This window comes from Garra rufa, chromosome 22 (genome assembly GCF_049309525.1).
Source record: "Garra rufa chromosome 22, GarRuf1.0, whole genome shotgun sequence".
NCBI classification, from domain to species: Eukaryota; Metazoa; Chordata; class Actinopteri; order Cypriniformes; family Cyprinidae; genus Garra; species Garra rufa.
This window is the reverse complement of record NC_133382.1, coordinates 9,315,782-9,338,550: the sequence shown is the minus strand read 5'-3', so window position 1 is coordinate 9,338,550 and position 22,769 is coordinate 9,315,782. Positions and strand designations below refer to the sequence as shown.

Here is a 22,769-nt window from a genome sequence, read left to right as displayed (position 1 = left end):
GGGTGCAGGCTCTGGCGTGGCGGCCATCTTTGCAGCAGGCTCTGGCGTGGCGGCCATCTTTGCAGCAGGCTCTGGCGTGGCGGCCATCTTTGCAGCAGGCTCTGGCGTGGCGACCATCTTAGCAGCAGGCTCTGGCGTGGCGGCCATCTTAGCAGCAGGCTCTGGCGTGGTGGCCATTCTGACCGGGAACTCAGGAACGGAAGCCATCTTATGAACGGGCCTTGGAACGGCGGCCATCTTGTGAGCAGGGTCTGGAAGAGCGGCCATTTTGGGTGCAGACTCAGGAAAGGAGGCCATCTTATGAGCTGACTCGGGAAGGACAGTCATCTTGTGATCGGGTTCGGGGGTGGCGGCCATCTTGTGAACAGGCTTGGGGGTGGCAGCCATCTTGTGAACAGGTTTGGGGATGGCGGCCATCTTGTGATCGGGCCTTGGGGTGGCAGCCATCTTGTGAGATAAGTCAGACGTGGTAGATTTCTTGTGAGCTGGGTCCAATCGGGTGTCCATCTTGAATGCGGACTCAGGAAGGATGGTCCTTCCGAAAGCTGATTCGGGAAAGGCGGCCATTTTGTGAACGGGCTCCTGAAAGGCAGACGTCTTATGAACAGGCTTTGAACTAGCAGATATCTTGTGCTTGGGCTCGAAGCTAGCAGACATCTTGTGCTGTGGCTCGAAGCTAGCTGACATCTTGTGCTGTGGCTCGAAGCTTGCAGACATCTTGTGCTGTGGCTCGAAGCTAGCTGACATCTTGTGCTGTGGCTCGAAGCTAGCAGACATCTTGTGCAGAGGCTCTAGGCTGGCAGACATTTTGTGCTGTGGCTCTGGGCTAGCAGACATCTTGTGCTGTGGCTCGAGACTAGCAGACATCCTGTGCTGAGGCCCTTCTAGTACTCCCACAGTGAACGGAGATCCACAATGCGACAACACAAAGTCAATAAACTGTGCGAGGGTCCAACTAGGGTCCTCATCGGGTAAATTGTAACCGATATCTGTGTCCAACCCACTCCAAAAACACTCCTTCATTAAGGTCTCATCGTAAGGTGCCAGATAACAATAAGCAATGAAATCCCTCACATAATGCTCGATGGGACGGCCATTTTGAAAGATGGAGCAGAGCAGACTTACGGGGTTGGACAAACTTCCTGCTGAATCCATTCTTGATGGGTTGTTCTGCTGGTGGTGAATAAAGCCGCTGGATCCGGGTGTGGCGAAGTATTCTGTTACAAACGGGATGACTGAGAGTGGGGATCCAAATGCAAGGCTTTATTAGACGAGGTCAAAACAGACAGGGTCGATCACCAGCAAACATAAACAGCAAAGATAATCCAATAGCGTAATCCAAAGAACAAGCGTGAGTCAAAATCCAGGTGAGCAGTCCAAAGGAAACAATGAAAAGAAGACCAGAAACTAGAAAACTATGACTAAGACTAGGAATAAACTGACTAAGACTATGACTATGAAAACAGGGAAAACAAACAGGGAAAAATGCTCAGTAATGTCCACAAATGTAAATCAATACTTCGCAATGTGTGTGTGTGATGAGCTGGCTTTTATGTCTGGTAAACAGGAAGTAACCATAGAGGCAGCAGAGGGAGCAGCAACAGTCAGTGGGGGTAAGGGCTCCCTCTGCTGGCCTGGCGTAACACTAGGGTTGTTATGGGATGTTGATTTCTTTCTATTTGGTTTAATGAAGCAAACAGCCTCCTCCCTCATCAAGCTGCAGTTGCGTTTGTAATGAATCAGTAAATGAATTCAATTATGCATAAATTGAGCATGCAAGCTGCGTTCTGCTGACAAAGTGTTATGTTATATCACTCAGACAGGAGGCTGTTTCAAATTATTTATTACATTGATTATTCAGTAAAACTAATCATTATGCAGATGTGTCTCACCCTTTACTTTACAATGAACAAGCCCAGCCCAAAGAACTACCAAGAAATTAAATCTGAATAGTCATGATTGAAAACTAAATGCGCTTCATTAGAGTTAACAACCTATTATTTTCACAATGCCGAACACAGAGATGGAATCTCCAGTCAGAAAAAATAGGATTTACTGTCATTTTTTGTCTAGTGATAGTTGTTCATGAGTCCCATGTTTGTCCTGGACAGTTAAACTGCCCGCTATTCTTCTGAAAAGTTCTTCAGGTCTCACAGATTCTTTGGTTTTTCAGCATTTATGTGTATTTGAACCCTTTCCAACAATGACTGTATAATTTTGAGATTCATCTTTTCACACTGAGGACAACAGAGGGACCCATATGCAACTATTACAGAAGGTTCAAATGCTCACTGATGCTTCAGAAGGAAAAACAATGCACTATTAGCCAGGGGTGTAAACTTTTGACTGGAATGAGGATGTGTACATTTTTCTTATTTTACCTAAATATCGTATTTTTTCATTTAGTACTGCCCTTTAGAAGCTACAGAAGATACTTACATGTTTCCCAGAAGACAAAATAAGTTAAATTTTCCCCTGATATTCAAATAAAAAAAAGGCTCTTAATGCATCGTTTTTAACTATTATTTTCTCTTGTGGACTATATGTAAACCTGTCTTATTCAGGTGAGTACTAAATAAAAACTCACATGCATTTTGTATGATCCCTCTTATATTGGTAAAATAATTAACATTTTGCAGATTCAACTTTTGACTTCAACTGTACTTAACAATAACAATATTTGTAAGAAGGATCACACTATATCACTATAGTAAACAATATCTATGTTTTAATTTAAACAGTAAATATCTGTTGTACAGCACATTGTTTGGCAAAATTGAAAGGAGTTGTGCAAATTTAATTTGATAAATAAACAAAACGGATTTCGTTGGGCCATTACAGTAAATATAGAAACATAACATTAAAAAGCATTTTAAATCTACAGCACTGGATGCTTTAACATTGCTTGTGGGCTGTGAGATTTTTTAAACATCCGATCACAAATGAGATGGTAAAAAAGTCATCTTGTTTTGACAAGCAATCTGCTTTCTTGCAAAAATTACTATTTTGTTGGTGCAATTCGCTGTCGGTGCGAACAACTAATGGAAACTAATGCGTGTGTGACATGATTTGTGAAAGTTCAAATAAATAGATAGATAGATAGATAGATAACCCAACACTAATACACAGCGGTTCATCACTGGCATAAATCATGCGTCCTGACACATTTAGTATTAGCATTTATCACCCAGCAGTGTTAAATCACGGCTTGAACGTAAATCAGAGTTTACTAAATGTTTTCTATATGAAATGCTTTACATCTCCACCCTGAACATTTTAGCTGAGCAAATCAATGTCAGTGATGGACTTGCAACTCTTGCACATTAAAGAAAGGGCATCTCATCCATCATGATAGCTGACGGAGGATTTTGCTAGCAGTATGCTGTTATATTTCCATTACATGGAATACATTACAAACTGCTTTTACAGAACATGATGTTGACATCATGTCCATTATTAAGGAACATCTGATGATGTTTAGGATCATTTGGAGTTGCTGCATGTGGGATGTTTTAGTGTTTAGTGCTTGTTCTCATTGTGTTATTGAGCACAGGGCTTTTATTTCCACATTTCACAGCGAATAAAGGTCCATGAACCAGATTGGTGCTCGCCTACACTCATACTAACACATAGTTTGAAACATCTGTCAAATTACATGGATAACAAGACATCTCTTCTCTCTAGTCAAGACAGGAAATATTATATACATGCCTTACATTAAAGGAGCAGTTCACTTCCAGAACAAACATTTACAGATAATGTACTTACCCCGTTGTCATTTAGGATGTTCATGTCTTTCTTTCGTCAGTCGTAAAGAAATTATGTTTTTTGAGGAAATTATCATCCCCATATAGTGGACTTTTATGGTGCTCATGGTGGGCTCTAAACAATCCCAGCCAAGGAAGAAGGGACTTATCTAGTGAAGCGATTGGTTATTTTCTAAAAAAAAAAAACTATAATAATAATATACTTCAAACCTTAAATGCTCATCTTGTCTAGCTCTGCTATGCGCAGAGCTATCCTCCAACTTTAAAGTCGTCCTACATCGCTATTTTACCTTTTTTTTTGTAAAGGGCATTTGACCTTCTTTCCCCGTCCACTTTGTAAACAGTGGGTCGGTACTTCTGCATCAATGTGGGACAATTTTGAAGTTAGATGAGAAAATGAGATGTGAGATTTTTGACATACCCTAACTGTCTTGAACCCGAATACACACAGTGCACACAGAGCTAGACATGATGAGCATTTGATGTTAAAAAGTATATAAATTTTCATTTTTTAAAATAAATGACCGATCGTTGCTAGTTAAGACCCTTATTACTCGGCTGGAATCATTTAGAGCCCTTTGAAGATGCATTGAAACTGCATTTTGGAAGTTCAAACTCTCGGGCACCATAGAAGTCCACTATATGAAGATAATTCCTGAAATGTTTTCCTCAAAAAAAGTAATTTTTTTACGTCTTACACTCTTAAAAATAAAGGTGCTTTAAAAGGTTTTTCACAGCGATGCCATAGAAGAACCATTTTTGGTTCCACAAAGAACCATTCAGTCAAAGGTTCTTTGAAGAACCATCTCTTTCTTACCTTTTTATAATCTGAAGAACTTTCTTTCGTCGCAAAGAACCTTCTTCAGGTTCTTCAGATGTTAAAGGTTCTTTATGGAACCATTTAGACAAAAAAGGTTCTTCTATGGCATTGTGAAGCACCTTTCATTTTAAGAAAGAAAGAAAGACATGAACATCTTGGATGACAATAGGGTGAGTACATTATCTGTAAATTTTTGTTCCAGAAGTGAACTACTCCTTTAAAGACCTAATGCTTGCCAAGTGATATTTCCATTTCTGTTGATATATTTCCTACTAAAACAGGAAGTTTGAATTGGACAACATTTATTTTGTAAATTGTAATATTGCTAAAAGTAATAAACTATCTTAACCTTTTTGTTGTCCAGTAAAACTCATCCTCGACACTCAGCAGCTATTTTCTAGCGGTAGAAATAAAAGATTCCCCCAGTGTCCCACTGTGTGATTGTGATAGACAGAAAATACTAGACAAACATCACTGAGAGCCTGCCAAGTGTTACAGTGTGGGAATGTGCTGAGGAAGGACAATGAATTGATGGTGTTTTCCACCGCTCCATTCACTGCAGAGCAGAGTTTCCATCCGATAACACAGATGTCACTGGATATGTTTGTTCTGTGTCTGTAATTGTTCAGGTTACTAAGGCATATGGTATACTGGCCCTCAATGAGTCAAAGGGAAACTGCAATCTCCAGATCAACTAAACGTCAACATTTCCCAGTTCCCCAGTTTAAAAACTTGAAAATGATAGGATCAGTTCACTCCTGAATTAAAATTTCCTGATAATTTAGTCACCTGCATATCATCCAGGATGTTCATGTCTTTCTTTCTTCAGTCGAAAAGAAATTAAGGTTTTTGAGGAAAACATTCCACTCCATATAGTGGACTTCAATAGGAGCCAATGGGTTGAAGGTCCAAATTGGAGTTGTAATGTAGCATCAAAGGGCTCTACATGATCCCAGCTGAGGAATAAGGGTCTTATCTAGCAAAAAAAGATTTTCCTGCACTAGCTCTGTATCCACAACTTCACACATTACACATTGGAAAGATCACTTTGAACCTGTGTTGAAACTGCAATTTGAACCTTCAACATGTTGATCCTCATTGAAGTCCACCAAATGGAAAAAAAATCCTGGAATGTTTTCCTCAAAAACCTTAATTGTGACCCTGGGCCACAAAACCAGTCATAAATGTACATTTTTCGAAATTGAGATTTATATTTATATTTTATGAAAGCTGAATAATAAGCTTTCCATTGATGTAGTTTGTTAGGATAGGACTATATCCAAGATACTAAACTATTTGAAAATCTGGAATCTAAGGGTGCAAAAAAAAAAAAAAAAAAAATCTAAATATTGAGAAAATCACCTTTAAAGATGTCCAAATGAAGTTCTTGCAATCCATATTACTAATCAAAAATTAAGTTTTAATATATTTATGGTAGGAAATTTACTAAATATGTTCATGGCACATCATCTTTACTTAACATCTTAATGATTTTAAGCATAAAAGAAAATGAATAAATTTGACCGATACAATGTATTTTTGGCTATTGCTACAAATATAGACTGGTTTTGTGGTGCAGGGTCACAATTTCTTTTTGACTAGAGAAATAAAGACATGAAAATCATGACATGAAAAACTTTTTAACAGTAAATTTCAACATTATTAGGTTCTGTGAATATAATGAAGAAAAGGTGGTTACTAAACAATCTGTTTTAGTTTTAGATTTCATAATTTTGAGTAAATCCTATCAAAACTGTTCAAACGGCCAGTCTTGTCCAAAACCAGATTGGTTACAGGAGTTCTTTATCTCTAGCTGGACGGACGTTTATTCTTTTGTGTTACTTAACAGAAGGAAACTTGTGCAACACAGATCAATGCCAGATTTCCCAATGTCAGTTGCAAATTTTCAACTCCACCCGAAATGACTTGTTTTCTAAAAGTTTCAACAATTTTGCATGTCACAATGGATGACTTGACATTGAATTCTAGTGGGTAAATTTCTACTTTTCTACTTTCTACTATTTCTAATTCAGTGTACATGTTTACAAGTGTGAACTGTTTGTCTTTGCAGAAAGGATTCACGCCCCTGCATGTTGCAGCCAAATACGGGAAGATGGAAGTTGCTAACTTACTGCTACAGAAGCGAGCGCCACCTGATGCAGCTGGAAAGGTAAAAATGTCTATTTGCACTAATGGTTATAGGATGATGATTACTACCAAAAATGTACAAGATTTAAGGTATGAGCTTCATTTCATTCGTCACGGTCGTTCTTCAGACCACGGTAAGAAATAAAGCATTCATTTTCCTCAATGCATCTGTTGAAAAAGGGATTTTGGATGAGAGACATGGGCATTGGACACTCGAAATTCTTTGTGTAATGGCTAAAAATGCTTACATCTGTTTCCCAACTCAACTTAAAGCCAATTAAATTTAACACAAAGAAGAAATAGCATGCGTACGCTGGCTAATCTTTAATCTGCACTGCAGAAAATGCTTTTCTTACTTAGATTTTTTGTCTTGTTTCCAGCCTAAATATCTAAAAATTCTTAAATCAGGAAGGATTTTCTAGATGAGTAAAAAATATCGTCTTGTTTTTAGAAAAAAACAAGTCAAATTTAAGTGCGTTTTTGCTTGAAACAAGCAAAATAATCTTGTTTTCTGTTTTGCTTACCCCATTAGCAGATTTTAAACAAGAAAATATTTTGTACTCATCTAGAAAATCCTTCTTGATTTAAGAATTTTTTAGATATTTTCGCTGGAAGCAAGACAAAAAATGTGACATTTTATTTGTGCTTTAATAGAGACATGTACTGTATACTCACTAATGCATTTTAGCTATTATATTATTCACACTTAAAGTAAACTCTCATTCCAACTCTCATGCATTTGCATGTGTATGAATGGAAGTGAATGAAACACAAAATCAAGTAAAAATAAATTAAATAAAAGCAGCTATATGCATGTAAAACATTCATTTTATAGGGCATTTAATACGTATAAACAACAATATGTATACAATATCCAATATTTATACAATATTTTGTAGAACTGTTTATAAATGCACATTCCTCTTACCATTAAAAATGCAGTCACTGCCATCTAAAATGTTAAAAGTTTTGTTATATAAACACACTTATGTTGCAGAGAATCTGCAAATCCAAAAATTTTATTTCTCAAGTTCCGTATTCAACATCTGTTAACTAATAAACACCCTTTAAGAAGTTGTTTTACATCTATTCTGTATCATGATGTTAAACCATCTGCTGAATGTCTTTCTAACTGCTGACAGCTAGTGAATGCTTTACAAATGACATCTTCCAGATGAAAATAGGCATTTGTGTGCTATCAGGATACATGCTATCCCTTTCCAGTTCCAGAGGTTTTATTCACTAATGTGTTCTGGCTAAATGTACTCTTCTCCAATGTCCAAATGTAAAAGCTGATTGATTTATGATGGCACCTGTTTCACACACCCCACCTTTGAGCTCTTGGCCAATAATAGCTGTATATCTATGTGTATGTGTGTTTTTAGAGTGGACTAACACCACTGCATGTTGCTGCGCACTACGATAACCAGAAAGTGGCCCTTCTTCTGTTGGACCAAGGAGCGTCTCCACATGCTGCAGCGAAGGTATCAGGCAACCCTTACAAACCGCAGTTTCTCAACTGTTACACACAAATCTCATCCAAAGGCAACCGCACACACACAAATGGTGAAGAAACATGGCTGCAAACCAAATGGCTGCACACATGCTCACACAAAACCACCTCCACCCCACATTCTTGATCATTTTCGTCATTTTATTTCTAGTCCAGCCACTGTAACCACTGAGGATGGTAAGCTTGTACACATTTTGGTGCTTTGAAAAAAGGAAGTTTCTGAAAACCGATGTACTTAGTGGTTGTAGTTGCAAAAACAAACTCATTTTAATCTTGGCGAAATTTTCCTTTTTGGGTGATGTGTTTCTTTAAAGTGATAGATTACCCAAAAATGAAAGTTCTGTTGTTATTTACTTTCCTTTAAATTTGTTTAAACCTGCTTGACTATATTTCTACAGAAGAACACGAAATTTAGTTATTTTTGAAAATCGAAAAGAGCAGCAGGACCATTTTTCAAAATAACTCTTTTTGTGCACCACAGAAAAAAAAGAAAGTCATGCAGGTTCAGGAATAAATAAATGATTACAGAACTTTTTTTGCTTGAATTATGCCTTTAATAATTATCAGTCCTATTTCCGCTCACCCCTGCTTCTGGGGTTTGTCATGATTTCTCTTTGATCTATCAGTCAGTTCTGTAATCTGTACAGGAAATGACTGCAAACTAAAAAAAAACATGAATAAATGCTTTTTATTAAGTTCCAGCTGATTGCATTGAAAACACCATCAATGGAAAAACATGGTCTGGCCTATCTGTAATAAAAATGTATTATAGGCTCTGTTCTAAAACCTAGCGAGCTGCTTTACTGTCTATTGCCTACATAGGTAAGTGGGCCTTCTAAAGAAGCATTCTAACCAAACCTTATTGAAAACTGACTAATGTATACATCAACATAGGCAACTTGTGTTTTGCAAAATATCACAATGTACAGAAGAGAGTAGGGTCTGAGGTTAGCATGTGGCTAAGCCAATGGTGTAAACTATCCTACTTTGTATGAATATGTGTCTATATTTAATGAATTATACAGTACAGTATGTCTGTCTTATTGTGAATTCTTTTATTGAGCTTTTGGAATTGATTTTTCTGTGAATTATACTGTGTACGTGATTCATTTTTCTCAGAATTTGACAGCAGCAGGCAGCATACTTTTTTTAAATAGCAGGTCATATGGTTTTTTAAAGTGTCTTAATATTGTGTTGGAGTCCCCTACAACAGGTTTAAATGCATCTAAGGTCAGAAAACATTGTAATTTTCTCAAAATATACATTTATACATTTGTTATTTGTTAATGATTTCGAAACGGTTCGTTTGAAGCAGCTTTGAGCGTAATGTCTGTAAACCCCTCCCTTCTGTAAGGCTACTCTGCTCTGATTGGTCAACTGGCCACGCCTGTTGTGATTGGCACAGAGAAGAAATACTTGAGCAAGTAAGGGAGCTCTACCATCTGTGTTGCCAGGTCCTCGGTTGTTTTTGATGTCTGTGGGTTGAAGCAACCTCAATAGTGTCCTATTTAGCTCTGGAATGCGAATTTACCAGGGGAACCCCGACAAAAAGCGTGTATTTTACACCCCGGAACATGATTTTCATTGGGGTTTAACGCGACTGATCTAGTTTTGAGTAGCAATTAGGCAGGTTTTGTTGTGAAAACATGGCAACCCTGATGCACCTTTACATAAAACAATAATACAGTGCTTCAATCTGTTCTTAAAATAATGGCATAAAAACATTTTGTTTAAAGGGGTCCTATTATGCTTTTTCACTTTTTGAACTGTAGCCAGTGTGTGGTGTGAATGTTTGGGCATAAAAACATCTACAAAGTTACAAATCTCAAAGTCCACTCCAAAGGGAGATATTCAGTTTTTTTTTTAAAAATCCCTTTTCACAAACTACAACTCTGACGCGCGTAGCGGTGTGAATGCTTTAATCTGTAAACATGGGCGCCGAAAAAAATATGCGCTGCTTACGTTCTGTTTATGCGTGCAGTGTGAAACCGGCGTAAGAGAATCACTTTAATCTAGTTTGCTGCTGTGGGAAAGGGTGTGGCAGTAATGAATGCCGTCTAAGCTATTCGCCAATTGCAACGCAGTGGGACTGCTGACCAATCACAAGACATTTGGTTTTTCGGAAGGTGGAACCCGGAACTAATCGAGCCATTTGTGCCAGCCTGGGGAGAAAGCCATTGTAATAATGTCAATTATGTGAAAAATTACGCGTTTTTCGAACCACCAAGCATGAGAGCATGTTCTAGTGGACCCCCAAAACAAAATAAAGACTTTGTAAAAGAGCATAATAGGACCCCTTTAACAGCTAAACTGTAAACACAGCAAAACAATAATGGTGGATACATTAGCTGAGTGCTAATGTGACTAACTGATGAAACAACACATTTTATAAACCAAAATATGTCTAAGTTACATTCTTTATTAAGCAAAGTAATTAGAACAACTGACAGTTTACATTACTCGACACATTCTTAAGCAATAGTGGGTTTGCAGCGAATTATCAGAACTATTTCAACGAAACAGTAATATCATGGTTTACTTGGAAACCTAAAGCTGCACTAGGTATACATCACATCCCTGTTGAAAAAACGGCCTATGCTGGTTAGGTAGGTTTTGATGCTGGGATGCTGGTTTTAGCTGATTTAAGCTGGTCCTTAGCTGGTTTATGCTGGTCCTTAGCTGATTTATGCTGGTCCTTAGCTGGTTTATGCTGGTCTATAGCTGGTTTATGCTGGTCTATAGCTGGTTTATGCTGGTCCTTAGCTGATTTATGCTGGTCCTTAGCTGGTTTATGCTGGTCTATAGCTGGTTTATGCTGGTCTATAGCTGGTTTATTCTGGTCCTTAGCTGATTTAAGCTGGTCCTTAGCTGATTTAAGCTGGTCCTTAGCTGGTTTATGCTGGTCTATAGCTGGTTTATGCTGGTCCTTAGCTGATTTAAGATGGTCCTTAGCTGGTTTATGCTGGTCTATAGCTGGTTTATGCTGGTCCTTAGCTGATTTAAACTGGTCCTTAGCTGGTTTATGCTGGTCCTTAGCTGGTTTATGCTGGTTTATAGCTGGTTTATGCTGGTCCTTAGCTGATTTAAGCTGGTCCTTAGCTGGTTTATGCTGGTCTATAGCTGGTTTATGCTGGTCCTTAGCTGATTTAAGCTGGTCCTTAGCTGGTTTATGCTGGTCCTTAGCTGGTTTATGCTGGTCCTTAGCTGATTTAAGATGGTCCTTAGCTGGTTTATGCTGGTCTATAGCTGGTTTATGCTGGTCCTTAGCTGATTTAAGATGGTCCTTAGCTGGTTTATGCTGGTCTATAGCTGGTTTATGCTGGTCCTTAGCTGATTTAAACTGGTCCTTAGCTGGTTTATGCTGGTCCTTAGCTGGTTTATGCTGGTTTATAGCTGGTTTATGCTGGTCCTTAGCTGATTTAAGCTGGTCCTTAGCTGGTTTATGCTGGTCTATAGCTGGTTTATGCTGGTCCTTAGCTGGTTTATGCTGGTCCTTAGCTGATTTAAGCTGGTCCTTAGCTGGTTTATGCTGGTCCTTAGCTGGTTTATGCTGGTCTATAGCTGGTTTATGCTGGTCCCTAGCTGATTTAAGATGGTCATGTGTTGGTCGTAAGCTGGTCCTGAGCAGGAGGGACCAGTTTAGGAACAGCACATGACCAGCTAAGGACCAGTTTAAACCAGCATCTCAGCATCAAAACCTACCTAACCAGCATATGCTGTTTTTTTCAACAGGGATATTAGCACAAAAAAATTGATATTTTGAGCACTTGAAAATGTACACACAACGTATCAATCATACTTACAGGTTGTGGTTCGGAGACTTTTGTTAGTCCAAATAAAAAAGATTAGAAGTCAAAGCAGATAAAAGCCAAGATTAGAGAAGCAGTCCTAGGTAAAATGATGAGCACACAACAAAAAGTTTGAACTGTATTGCTGTGGTATCGTGGAAAAAAATGAATTTTAACCACTGATTCTTCACATCATCAACTTTTGGCAATGAAAACAAAAACTTGCTTTCACAGTGCAGATCACAGCATCTTCTCGACATAATGTAAACACACTAACTAGCCGAAGTGTTTGTAGCCAGGTCAGACTGTTCATATGATGCTAATCATATGTCACCCAGTGACATATATCAGAAACAGGCAGAACGTTCAAAAATATGATGACTCATTAAGGGGATTCTGAGTCAACCCATATGACCTGCACTTTAACAGCATACATATATAATAGGCCTATTATGTGATATGATGTTGTCTACAGAGGCCACTCACTTTTTTTCAATGTTTTGGAACAGAGCATAGAGATCTAGAAATTTACACAATCAGTTCTCTCTTAGTCTTAATTCACAAATCTTCTTAATTGTATTTGTCATGTTGTTTTCCTCAGTTTTTTTGTTAGAACTTTGAATAGAAAGTCCATGTGTCCATGGTTTAAAACCCTTTGCTTTGTTTTGTCCACTTTGAAAGCTCTCAATGTAAACCCTAAACAAATACGGTGACCCAGATACTGCCTTTGTCCCTCCACAAAGAACAGTTAGATCTGGCATGTGGAGAACACTAACTGACTTGCGGTTTGGAACGGGGACTGCCGTCCATTGACCTCACTAGCTGACACCTTAGCATTCGCTAGCTGTTAGGAAAACAAGATCCTTTTCGTACACTCAACCTTTCAGGCATCGTTCAACTCTCAGTTTGTGAGGTTAGAAGCAAAGCACAGCTGTCAACATGTTTCTGTTTTGGAAATTTCATAAATCTAAGGTTTTAGTGTGGTTATAGTGGTTTGGCAGCCATGCAAGTTAGTTCTGTGTAGGACTGGACAAGCAAAAAATGTCGAAATTGTGATATTTTTTAGTCCTTTGACAATATTGAATGTCTTTGTTTATATATTTTATTATTCGCATATATGTATGTGACCCTGGACCACAAAACCAGTCATAATGGTACTTTTTTTTTATTTATTTAGATTTATACATGAATAAGTTTGAATAAATAAGCTTTCCATTGATGTATGGGTTGTTAGGATAGGACGATTTGGCCGCTATTTGAAAATGCGGAATCTGAGGGTGCAAAAAAAATCAAAATATTGAGAAAATCGCCTTTAAACTTGTCTTAATGAAGTTCTTAGCAATGCATATTACTAATTAAAAATGAAGTTTTGGTGTATTTACAGTAGGAAATTTACAAAATAATTTAATGGAACATGATCTTTACTTTATATCCTAATGATTTTGGCATAAAAAAAATAATTTTGACCCATACAATGTATTTTTGGCTAATCCTACAAATATACCCGTGCTACTTAAGACTGCTTTTAATTCCAATACATTCCAATTCTATATACTATTTATACAGTTTAAAAGTTCAGAAATTACTTGGATCCAGGGCAAGCTCCTGCTTGTCATCATTGATATATTATATAGGTTGCCATAGATATTCATTTATCATGGTCTCCTTCACTTGCTTTCCCTCCCAGAATGGCTATACTCCACTGCACATAGCTGCCAAGAAGAACCAGATGGAGATAGCGACCACACTGCTCGAGTATGGAGCTGATACCAATGCCACGACACGCCAGGGCATCAGTCCTCTCCACCTGGCATCCCAGGAGGGCAACGTTGACATGGTCACGCTCCTGCTCGCCCGTGAAACTGCCATCAACCTGGGAAACAAGGTGAAAAAAAGAGCTTAGTTACATTATAATGTCTATAATGTCTATAGAGCATATTCCACATTATGATAATATTTGTAGTTTTATGTGACATTTTCCTTCTGGGTGAGTAAAATTTGTAACAGGAAATGATGTAGACCTTAAAAACTGTCAGTTTTGACTTTTACTAATACTTTCCACATGCTGATAAAAAAGTAGTAGCATAATTATTTACATTATGCTAAAAAAAAATCAATATCAAATCAAAAATCAAAACACATTGCTGATCTTATTGAGAAAAAAAAAACTATCAGGATATTTTGAGATGCACTTGATAGTGAATTTGAATTTCAATCTCCAGCTTCAACTTTTCATATCCAATAAATATGTCATATTATGGAACTAAAATGATTTGTGGATGCTTGTTCCATGTTGACTCCAAAGTCACCTGTGTCTTGTATGACTGTAATCAGCTTGGTTAGTAAAAAGTGTGACCTACACTGATTAATGGATGCTTCATTTATGCGTGATGTGTCACATCTGTTTGGTTATGTCACTAAATTTGTTCATGAATATCTGTGTCAGAGTGGACTGACCCCTCTTCACCTGGCGGCTCAAGAGGACAGAGTCAATGTGTCAGAAGTGCTGGTTAATCAAGGTGCCACAGTGGACCCAGAGACCAAGGTAGTGGCCACAAACACACACACACACACACAAATATATTGGTTTCAATGTTTTATGGGGACATTCTATAGGCATAATTGTTTTCATACTGTGCAGACTGTATTTTTAATCCCCGTACCCTAACCCTACTCATTTATCTTCCTCTCACAGAAAACTTCCTGCATTTTTTAGACTAAAAAGAATAATTTTGTATGATTTATAAGCTTGTTTCCTCATCAGGACCAAAAAAAAAAAGTCAGAATTTATTGGTATTATTATACATAATGTAGCGGATACCAGGACACACACATACAGTTGAGATCAAAAGTTTACATACACCTTGCAGAATCTGCAAAAAGTTAATTATTTTAACAAATATAAGAGGGATTATACAAAATGCATGTTATTTTTTTATTTAGTACTGACCTGAATAAGATATTTCACATTAAAGATGTTTACAGTGCACAAGAGAAAATAATAGTTGAATTCATTAAAAATTACCCTGTTCAAAAGTTTACACACACTTGATTCTTAATACTGTGTTGTTACCTGAATGATCCACAGTTGTTTTTTTAGTGATAAATCAATCCCTTGTTTGTTAAACTGCCCGCTGTTCTTCAGAAAATTCAAATTCTTTGCTTTTTAAAATTTTTGTGTATTTGAACCCTTTCCAACAATGCCTGTATGATTTTGAGATCCATCTTTTCACACTGAGGACAACTGAGGGACTCGTATGCAATTATTACAGAAGTTTCAAACTCTCACTGATGCTCCAGAAAGAAACATGATGCATTGGGGGTGAAAACTTTTTGATTTGATAATCAGGGTAAATTTGACTTATTTTGTCTTCTGGGAAACATGTACATATCTTCTGTAGCTTCTGAAGGCAGTACTAAATGAAAAAAATAAGAAAAATGTACACATTTCTTGTACTTCATGTACTTCATTCTGTTCAAAAGTTTTCACCCCCGGCTCTTAAATGCATAATTTTTCCTTCTGGAGCATTGGTGAGCATTTGAACCTTCTGCAATAGTTGCAGAGTTCCTCAGTTGTACTCAGTGTGAAAATATGGATCTGTAAATCACACAGTCATTGCTGGAAAGGGTTCAAATACACAAAAATCAAAATGCTGAAAAACCAAAGAATTTGTGTGACCTGAAGGAATTTTCTGATGAACAGTGGGCAGTTTAACTTCAGGATATTACAGTTTTAATGTTTGGCTTCAGTTTTTTTTTTTTTTTTTGGCATCGGTTTTTTGTTTTATTCAGCAAGGATACATTAAACTGCTCAAAAGTTACAGTAAAGACATTTATAATATTACAAAATATTTCTGTTTGAAATAAATGTAGTTCTTTTTGAAATTCCAATCATCATCACTCCACAAAAATATTAAGCAGCACACACTGTTTTCAACATTGATGACATAAATGTTTCTAGAGCAGAAACTCAGCATATTAGAATGTTTTTTGAAAAATCATGTGACACTGAAAACGTCTCAGGTTACGTATGTAACCCTGGTTCCCTGAGGGAACGAGACACTGCGTCCTGAGACACTTTGGGGAACGCCATTGGCGGGCCGCACTCTGAGTCATGTCCAACGTCCAGTGAGAAACGGGAGTGACGTCACAGGCGCGGTGACGTCATCGACCAGGAAGTATATAAGCACGTGCGTTTGAAGCTGGCGTCGGCTTATAGGAATGAAGCGAGCGCAGCAGGGATGCGGGAATTATGGTCCGAGACGCAGTGTCTCGTTCCCTCAGGGAACCAGGGTTACATACGTAACCTGAGACGTTCCCTTCCGGGAACTCTACACTGCGTCCTGAGACACTTTGGGGAACGAGGTATCAACGCCCCCATAATTTCCAAGGCCCTGCCCAGTTTTTGTCTGCTAGGCCAAGGGTGGAAAAGTTGTGTCTTGGTACACTTCAGCCTGGGAAACTTGCCAGGACATGAGTGATAATACATCTCTGTCTGTGGAGCCCACCAGACAAGAGGGAGAGAATGTACCTCGGCCCTCGGGCACACGAGGTTAGCATAATCCAGTGTCTGGAATACTTACCTGACGAGACACTATGGAAACTCCGCCTGGTGATCTTGCCAGGACGCGAGTGATAATGCATCTCTGTCTGTGATCAACCACCAGACAAGAGGGATAAATGAGCCTCGGCCCTCAGGCACACGAGGCTAAGGTTCTCAACCGCTGCCTGTCACAAGACCAGTGCAGGGGGAGAAAGGCTCCTCGGCCCTTGGGCACACGAGGAGAAGTGGTAGTCCTTTGTCTGCGCTACGGCCAGACCAAGAGGGACACAAGAAGTGCCTGGTGATCTTGCCAGGGCACTGGAATTCATCTCTGTCTGTGATCAACCACCAGACAAGAGGGATAAATAAACCTCGGCCCTCGGGCACACGAGGCTAGGGTTCTCAACCGCTGCCTGTCATAAGACCAGCGCAGGGGGAGAAATGCTCCTCGGCCCTTAGGCACACGAGGAGAAGTGGTAGTCCTTTGTCTGCGCTACGGCCAGAACAAGAGGGACGCAAGAAGTGCCTGGTGAACGTGCCAGGACACTGGAATACATCTCTGTCTGTGATCGACCACCAGACAAGAGGGATAAATGAGCCTCGGCCCTCAGGCACACGAGGCTGGGGTTCTCAACCGCTGCCTGTCACAAGACCAGTGCAGGGGGAGAAAGGCTCCTCGGCCCTTGGGCACACGAGGAGAAGTGGTAGTCCTTTGTCTGCGCTACGGCCAGACCAAGAGGGACACAAGAAGTGCCTGGTGATCTTGCCAGGGCACTGGAATTCATCTCAGTCTGTGATCAACCACCAGACAAGAGGGATAAATAAACCTCGGCCCTCGGGCACACGAGGCTAGGGTTCTCAACCGCTGCCTGTCATAAGACCAGCGCAGGGGGAGAAATGCTCCTCGGCCCTTAGGCACACGAGGAGAAGTGGTAGTCCTTTGTCTGCGCTACGGCCAGAACAAGAGGGACGCAAGAAGTGCCTGGTGAACGTGCCAGGACACTGGAATACATCTCTGTCTGTGATCAACCACCAGACAAGAGGGATAAATAAACCTCGGCCCTCGGGCACACGAGGCTAGGGTTCTCAACCGCTGCCTGTCATAAGACCAGCGCAGGGGGAGAAATGCTCCTCGGCCCTCAGGCACACGAGGAGAAGTGGTAGTCCTTTGTCTGCGCTACGGCCAGAACAAGAGGGACACAAGAAGTGCCTGGTGAACGTGCCAGGACACTGGAATACATCTCTGTCTGTGATCAACCACCAGACAAGAGGGATAGATGAGCCTCGGCCCTCAGGCACACGAGGCTAGGGTTCTCGACCGCTGCCTGTCACAAGACCAGTGCAGGGGGAGAAATGCTCCTCAGCCCTCAGGCACACGAGGAGAAGTGGTAGTCCTTTGTCTGCGCTACGGCCAGAACAAGGGGGACACAAAAAGTGCCTGGTGGACCGCCAGGACACTAGAAAACATCTCTGTCTGTGATCAACCACCAGACAAGAGGAGCACAGGCCTCGGCCCTCGGGCACGCGAGGCAGGATATCACACCTCTCGCCTGGAGGACTGCCAGGTCGAGAGGGTAGAAATCCTTTTCCTCCATAGAGGAAAAGCGCCTAAGCACCTCTAGGCCTAGCAATGCTAGGGCTGAAGGACGACTGAGCCAGGAGTGACTCTGAGGTCTAGTTCGTAGAATCTGACGAACGTTAGAGGTGAGGACCAACCCGCCGCACTGCAGATGTCCTTGATCGGGACACCTGCCATCAGAGCTTTAGAGGCTGCAATGCCTCTAGTTGAGTGAGCCTTGATTCCCATCGGGGATGGGAGACCAGAGGACTCGTAGGCAGTAGAGATGGCATCAATGATCCACTTACTGATAGTAGGCTTGGAAGCCGGGCACCCCCTCTTAGGGGGGCCGTAACAGACCAAAAGTTGCTCTGATTTACGCCACAGGGCAGCTCTGTGGACATAAGTGTCCAGTGCTCTTACTGGACACATTAAGTTATACTTCCTCTGGTCGTGCTCCACGAATGGAGGAGGGTAAAACGCTTGGAGCGTTATTGGCTGTGGTGTCGCTGATGGGACCTTGGGTACGTACCCAGCTCGTGGGTAAAGGAATGCTTTGGCCAACCCTGGGGCAAAGTCAATGTAAGAAGGGGCCACTGAAAGGGCCTGCAGGTCCCCGACTCTCTTGAGAGACGTTAGCGCCAGCAGCAGTGCTGTCTTTAGGGTAAGCATCCGATCGGAGGCCTCCTCCAGAGGCTCGAAGGGAGGCTTACACAGCGCCTCCAACACCACAGCTAAGTCCCATGTAGGGACTTTCGGTCTTGCACGAGGCCTCAGCCTGAGTGCACCGCGGAGGAAACGTGAGACCAGGGGGTTCTTGCCCACTGAAAGGCCGCCATGAAGGGCGTGGTAAGCCGATATAGCCGCCACGTACACCTTCAAGGTGGAGTGAGCTAACCCAGCGGACAAACGAGTTTGCAGGAACTCCAGCACTGTACCAACCGGGCAGTGGACTGGGTCTAAGCGGCGTTCATGACACCATGACGCAAACAGGTTCCACTTTAGGCCATAAAGTTTCCTCGTAGAGGGAGCTCTGGATTGAAGGATGGTCTCAACAACCTCGGTTGAGAGACCAGCTTCTATGAGTTGTGCCCCCTCAGGGGCCACACCCATAACTTCCACTTCTCTGGGTGGGGGTGGCATATTGCGCCCCCAGCCTGAGAAAGAAGGTCGCTCCTGACAGGAATCTCCCATGGAGAGCCGTCGAGGAGGGCGATTATATCCGAGAACCATACTCGGGCCGGCCAGTACGGGGCTACTAGCAGCAGCCGTACTCCGTACCGGCGCACTCTTTCCAGAACTCCCGGGAGCAGAGCGATCGGGGGAAAAGCGTACAGACGAAGCCTCGGCCACGTCTGTACCATGGCATCCAGTCCGAGAGGAGCTGGAGGAACTAGAGAGTACCAAAGGGGACATTGCGATGTCTCCTGAGTCGCAAAGAGGTCCACCTGGGCTTGACCAAAGACTCTCCATATCTGCTTCACCACCTGAGGGTGAAGCATCCATTCCCCGGGCCTCAGCCCCTGCCTCGACAGGACGTCTGCTCCCACATTGAGACGTCCAGGAATGTGAACTGCTCTCAATGAGAGAAGCTTCCCTTGTGACCACAGGATGATCTGGCACGCCAGCTTGTATAAGGGGCGTGAACGCAGACCTCCCTGGTGGTTTATATAGTAGACCACCGCCGTGTTGTCTGTGCGGACCAGCACGTGACGGTTTCTCAGGTCTGGAAGGAAATGCTTCAGAGCCAGGAACACTGCCAACATTTCTAGGCAATTTATGTGCCAGGAGTGATGCTGGTCGTTCCATTGGCCTTGGGCGGAGCGGCCACTCATGACCGCTCCCCACCCGGTGAGGGATGCATCTGTCGCTAGCGTGACGCGGCGGCAAGGAGCTCCCAGCGCTGGACCTTGTAATAGGAACCAGGGCTTTTTCCACATGACTAAGGCACGTAGGCAGCGCCGCGTGACCTTGATCTTGCGGAATGGGTTCCCCCTCGGGGAAAACCCTTTGGTTTTGAGCCACCACTGCAGTGGTCTCATGTGCAGCAGTCCAAGAGGTATCACGTTGGATGCAGCTGCCATAAGACCTAACAGTACTTGGAACTGTTTGACAGTGAGTAGCAGGCCTAGCTTGACCGCATTTGCTGCAGTAAGGATCGACTCGATCCGAGCAGGTGACAATCGTGCCTGCATCGTGGTCGAATCCCAGATTACACCTAGATAAGTGGTTCTCTGTAATGGAGACAGCACACTTTTCTTGGCGTTGAGTCTCAACCCCAGCTTTTTCATGTGAGCAAGAACAACATCTCGATGTTGAGCTGCTAACTGTTCCGAACTGGCTAGGATGAGCCAGTCGTCTATGTAGTTGAGTATGCGGATGCCCTGGAGTCGCAGTGGAGCCAGAGCAGCATCCACACACTTCGTGAAAGTTCGGGGAGAGAGCGCTAGGCCGAACGGAAGAACTCTGTATTGGTAAGCTTTGCCCCTGAAAGCGAACCTGAGAAACTTCCGGTGTTGAGGAAGGATGGAGACGTGAAAGTATGCGTCTTTCAGATCTCTCGTGACAAACCAGTCCTCGGACCTGATTTGAGACACGACCTGTCTGACAGTCAACATTTTGAACTTCAGTTTTCTTACTGAGAGGTTTAGCTGTCTGAGATCTAAAATGGGCCGCAGGCCCCCATCCTTCTTGGGAACAATGAAGTACCGGCTGTAGAACCCGGATTCTCTGTGTTGAGGAGGGACCACCTCGATGGCCTCCTTCCTCAGGAGAGTACTCACTTCCTGTTCCAATACCAGAGCCTGCTCGGGGCCTACCAGAGTAGGAAATACCCCGCTGAAAGGTGGCGGCTTGGCGCCGAATTGAATGCGATAGCCTTTCTCTACAGTACGCAGGACCCACATAGAAATATTTGGCAGTAGTTTCCACGCTGCCAGAAATTCTACTAAGGGAACCAACCTCTCGAGGCTGGTTTCTGGATTTATTTGGAGAGCTACCTCGGTGGCCTGTAACAGCGAACTGGCAGGATGCACCTGAAGTAAGCGCTCTGGAAACCCCCGTGGGGGTGGCGAACTCTCTGGTTCCGCTACGTTTCCGGGCGGAAAGACCGGAGAAAGATGTTCGCGGGAGACTGCCGCGCCCTGTAACACCGGCAGGGTTAGCTGACGAATCTCCTGAGGGCCCCGAAGAGAGGTGGTCACCGTACTCCTCAGAGGCGGTGAAGCACCTAAGTCTTCGAGAGGGGCTGCCCTCATCGGCCCTGAGCCACAACCATCAGGGCCGTTTAGCTGAGGTCCTCTTTGACTGAAGGACGACCCTCAGGTCCGGCCTAGTCTTAGAGGACCCCGGTTTGGAGTGTTGCTGAACCCGCCCTCTAGGCTTAGCCGGAGGGGTGCGGGTAGCAACACTCCTTTTCTGTGCACCCCGGTGCGAGGAGCTAGCTTGCGGCTGGGGCTGCTCCCCGTACTGGGGTGAATGGGGGGGCGGTTGTGGGGTGTCAACGCTCTCAACATCAACCTCCTCGGAGGAAGACAGAAGGAGCGCTGACTCCTCCTCTTGGAGGGAAGGAACCGCAGTGCGGGCTTCCTCATCCAAGAGGAGGTCATACGATCCGCTGGGTAAGGAGAGAGATAGGGGATCACCCGTCTCAACTCCCTCCAGCAGATCTACCTGCGAACCCCATGAGTGCAGCTGCCGCTCCGCCTCAGCGGAAGCGGGGCCAGACCCACGGGGAACGTTAGTGGGTCTGTGATACCGCGCCTGTGACGTCACTCCCGTTTCTCATTGGACGTTGGACATGACTCAGAGTGCGGCCCGCCAATGGCGTTCCCCAAAGTGTCTCAGGACGCAGTGTAGAGTTCCCGGAAGGGAACTGGAGTTATGATGCTAAAAATTAAAAAATATTTAAATAAAAAATAGTTACTTCATTTCACAATGTTACTGTTTTTACTGTTTTTGTTTTTATCAAATACACAGACAGACTAACAGACAGATGGGTAGATAGATAGATGTGTGACACATATCCGCACACACCATGTCTGGCCAGTCCCCTTATTGGTCAATCATGTATAAACACTGAGTGGCCCCAGCTCAAGGTTGTTCAGACAGTGAGAGAGTGAGTTAGACAGCAGCACACAGATCAATACTCAACGGCACAATGACCCACACAAAACCTTCTCTGAGCACAGGGAATGAGGCAGAGGAATGAAAAAAACAAGAGCATTAATACTCATGTGTGACATTTAGCAAGAAATTGAAACTTTAGCTAAACTCACCCTCTTAGTTAATATTGTACAGAAAAGTAAAGCTTTACAGAAGTCTATGAGAGTCTATGGTTAGGTGTGATTGTGTTATTAAACATGTAAGAACATTCTTTGAATATTTTAAGGCCTTTTTAATGTGTGCATAATTCATGTGCTTGACTGGAAAGAGTAATGTGTGTCTCTGTGTTCTGGTTTAGATGGGATATACGCCCCTGCATGTGGCCTGTCACTATGGCAATGTGAAGATGGTACACTTCCTCCTGAAGAACCAGGCTAAAGTCAATGCTAAAACTAAGGTAAATGCTTGCAGAAAGCAGTTTGCAGTATGCCTGAGGCTTAGGAACTACATTTTTTGTTATGGAATGGC

The 22,769-nt window shown here is 42.3% G+C and overlaps 1 protein-coding gene across 15 annotated transcripts in view; it reads left to right on the top strand.

Annotated features, from left to right (window-relative positions):
* ank3b (ankyrin 3b) overlaps positions 1 to 22,769 on the top strand; it is a 253,156-nt gene that overhangs the window by 174,076 nt on the left and 56,311 nt on the right. For all 15 annotated transcript variants that reach the window (XM_073827683.1, XM_073827680.1, XM_073827676.1 and 12 more), the window contains 5 exons: positions 6,659 to 6,757; positions 8,121 to 8,219; positions 13,724 to 13,921; positions 14,483 to 14,581; positions 22,600 to 22,698. In XM_073827683.1, the coding sequence (XP_073683784.1) occupies positions 6,659 to 6,757; positions 8,121 to 8,219; positions 13,724 to 13,921; positions 14,483 to 14,581; positions 22,600 to 22,698 (594 nt within the window). The remainder of the gene's footprint in view (positions 1 to 6,658; positions 6,758 to 8,120; positions 8,220 to 13,723; positions 13,922 to 14,482; positions 14,582 to 22,599; positions 22,699 to 22,769) is intronic.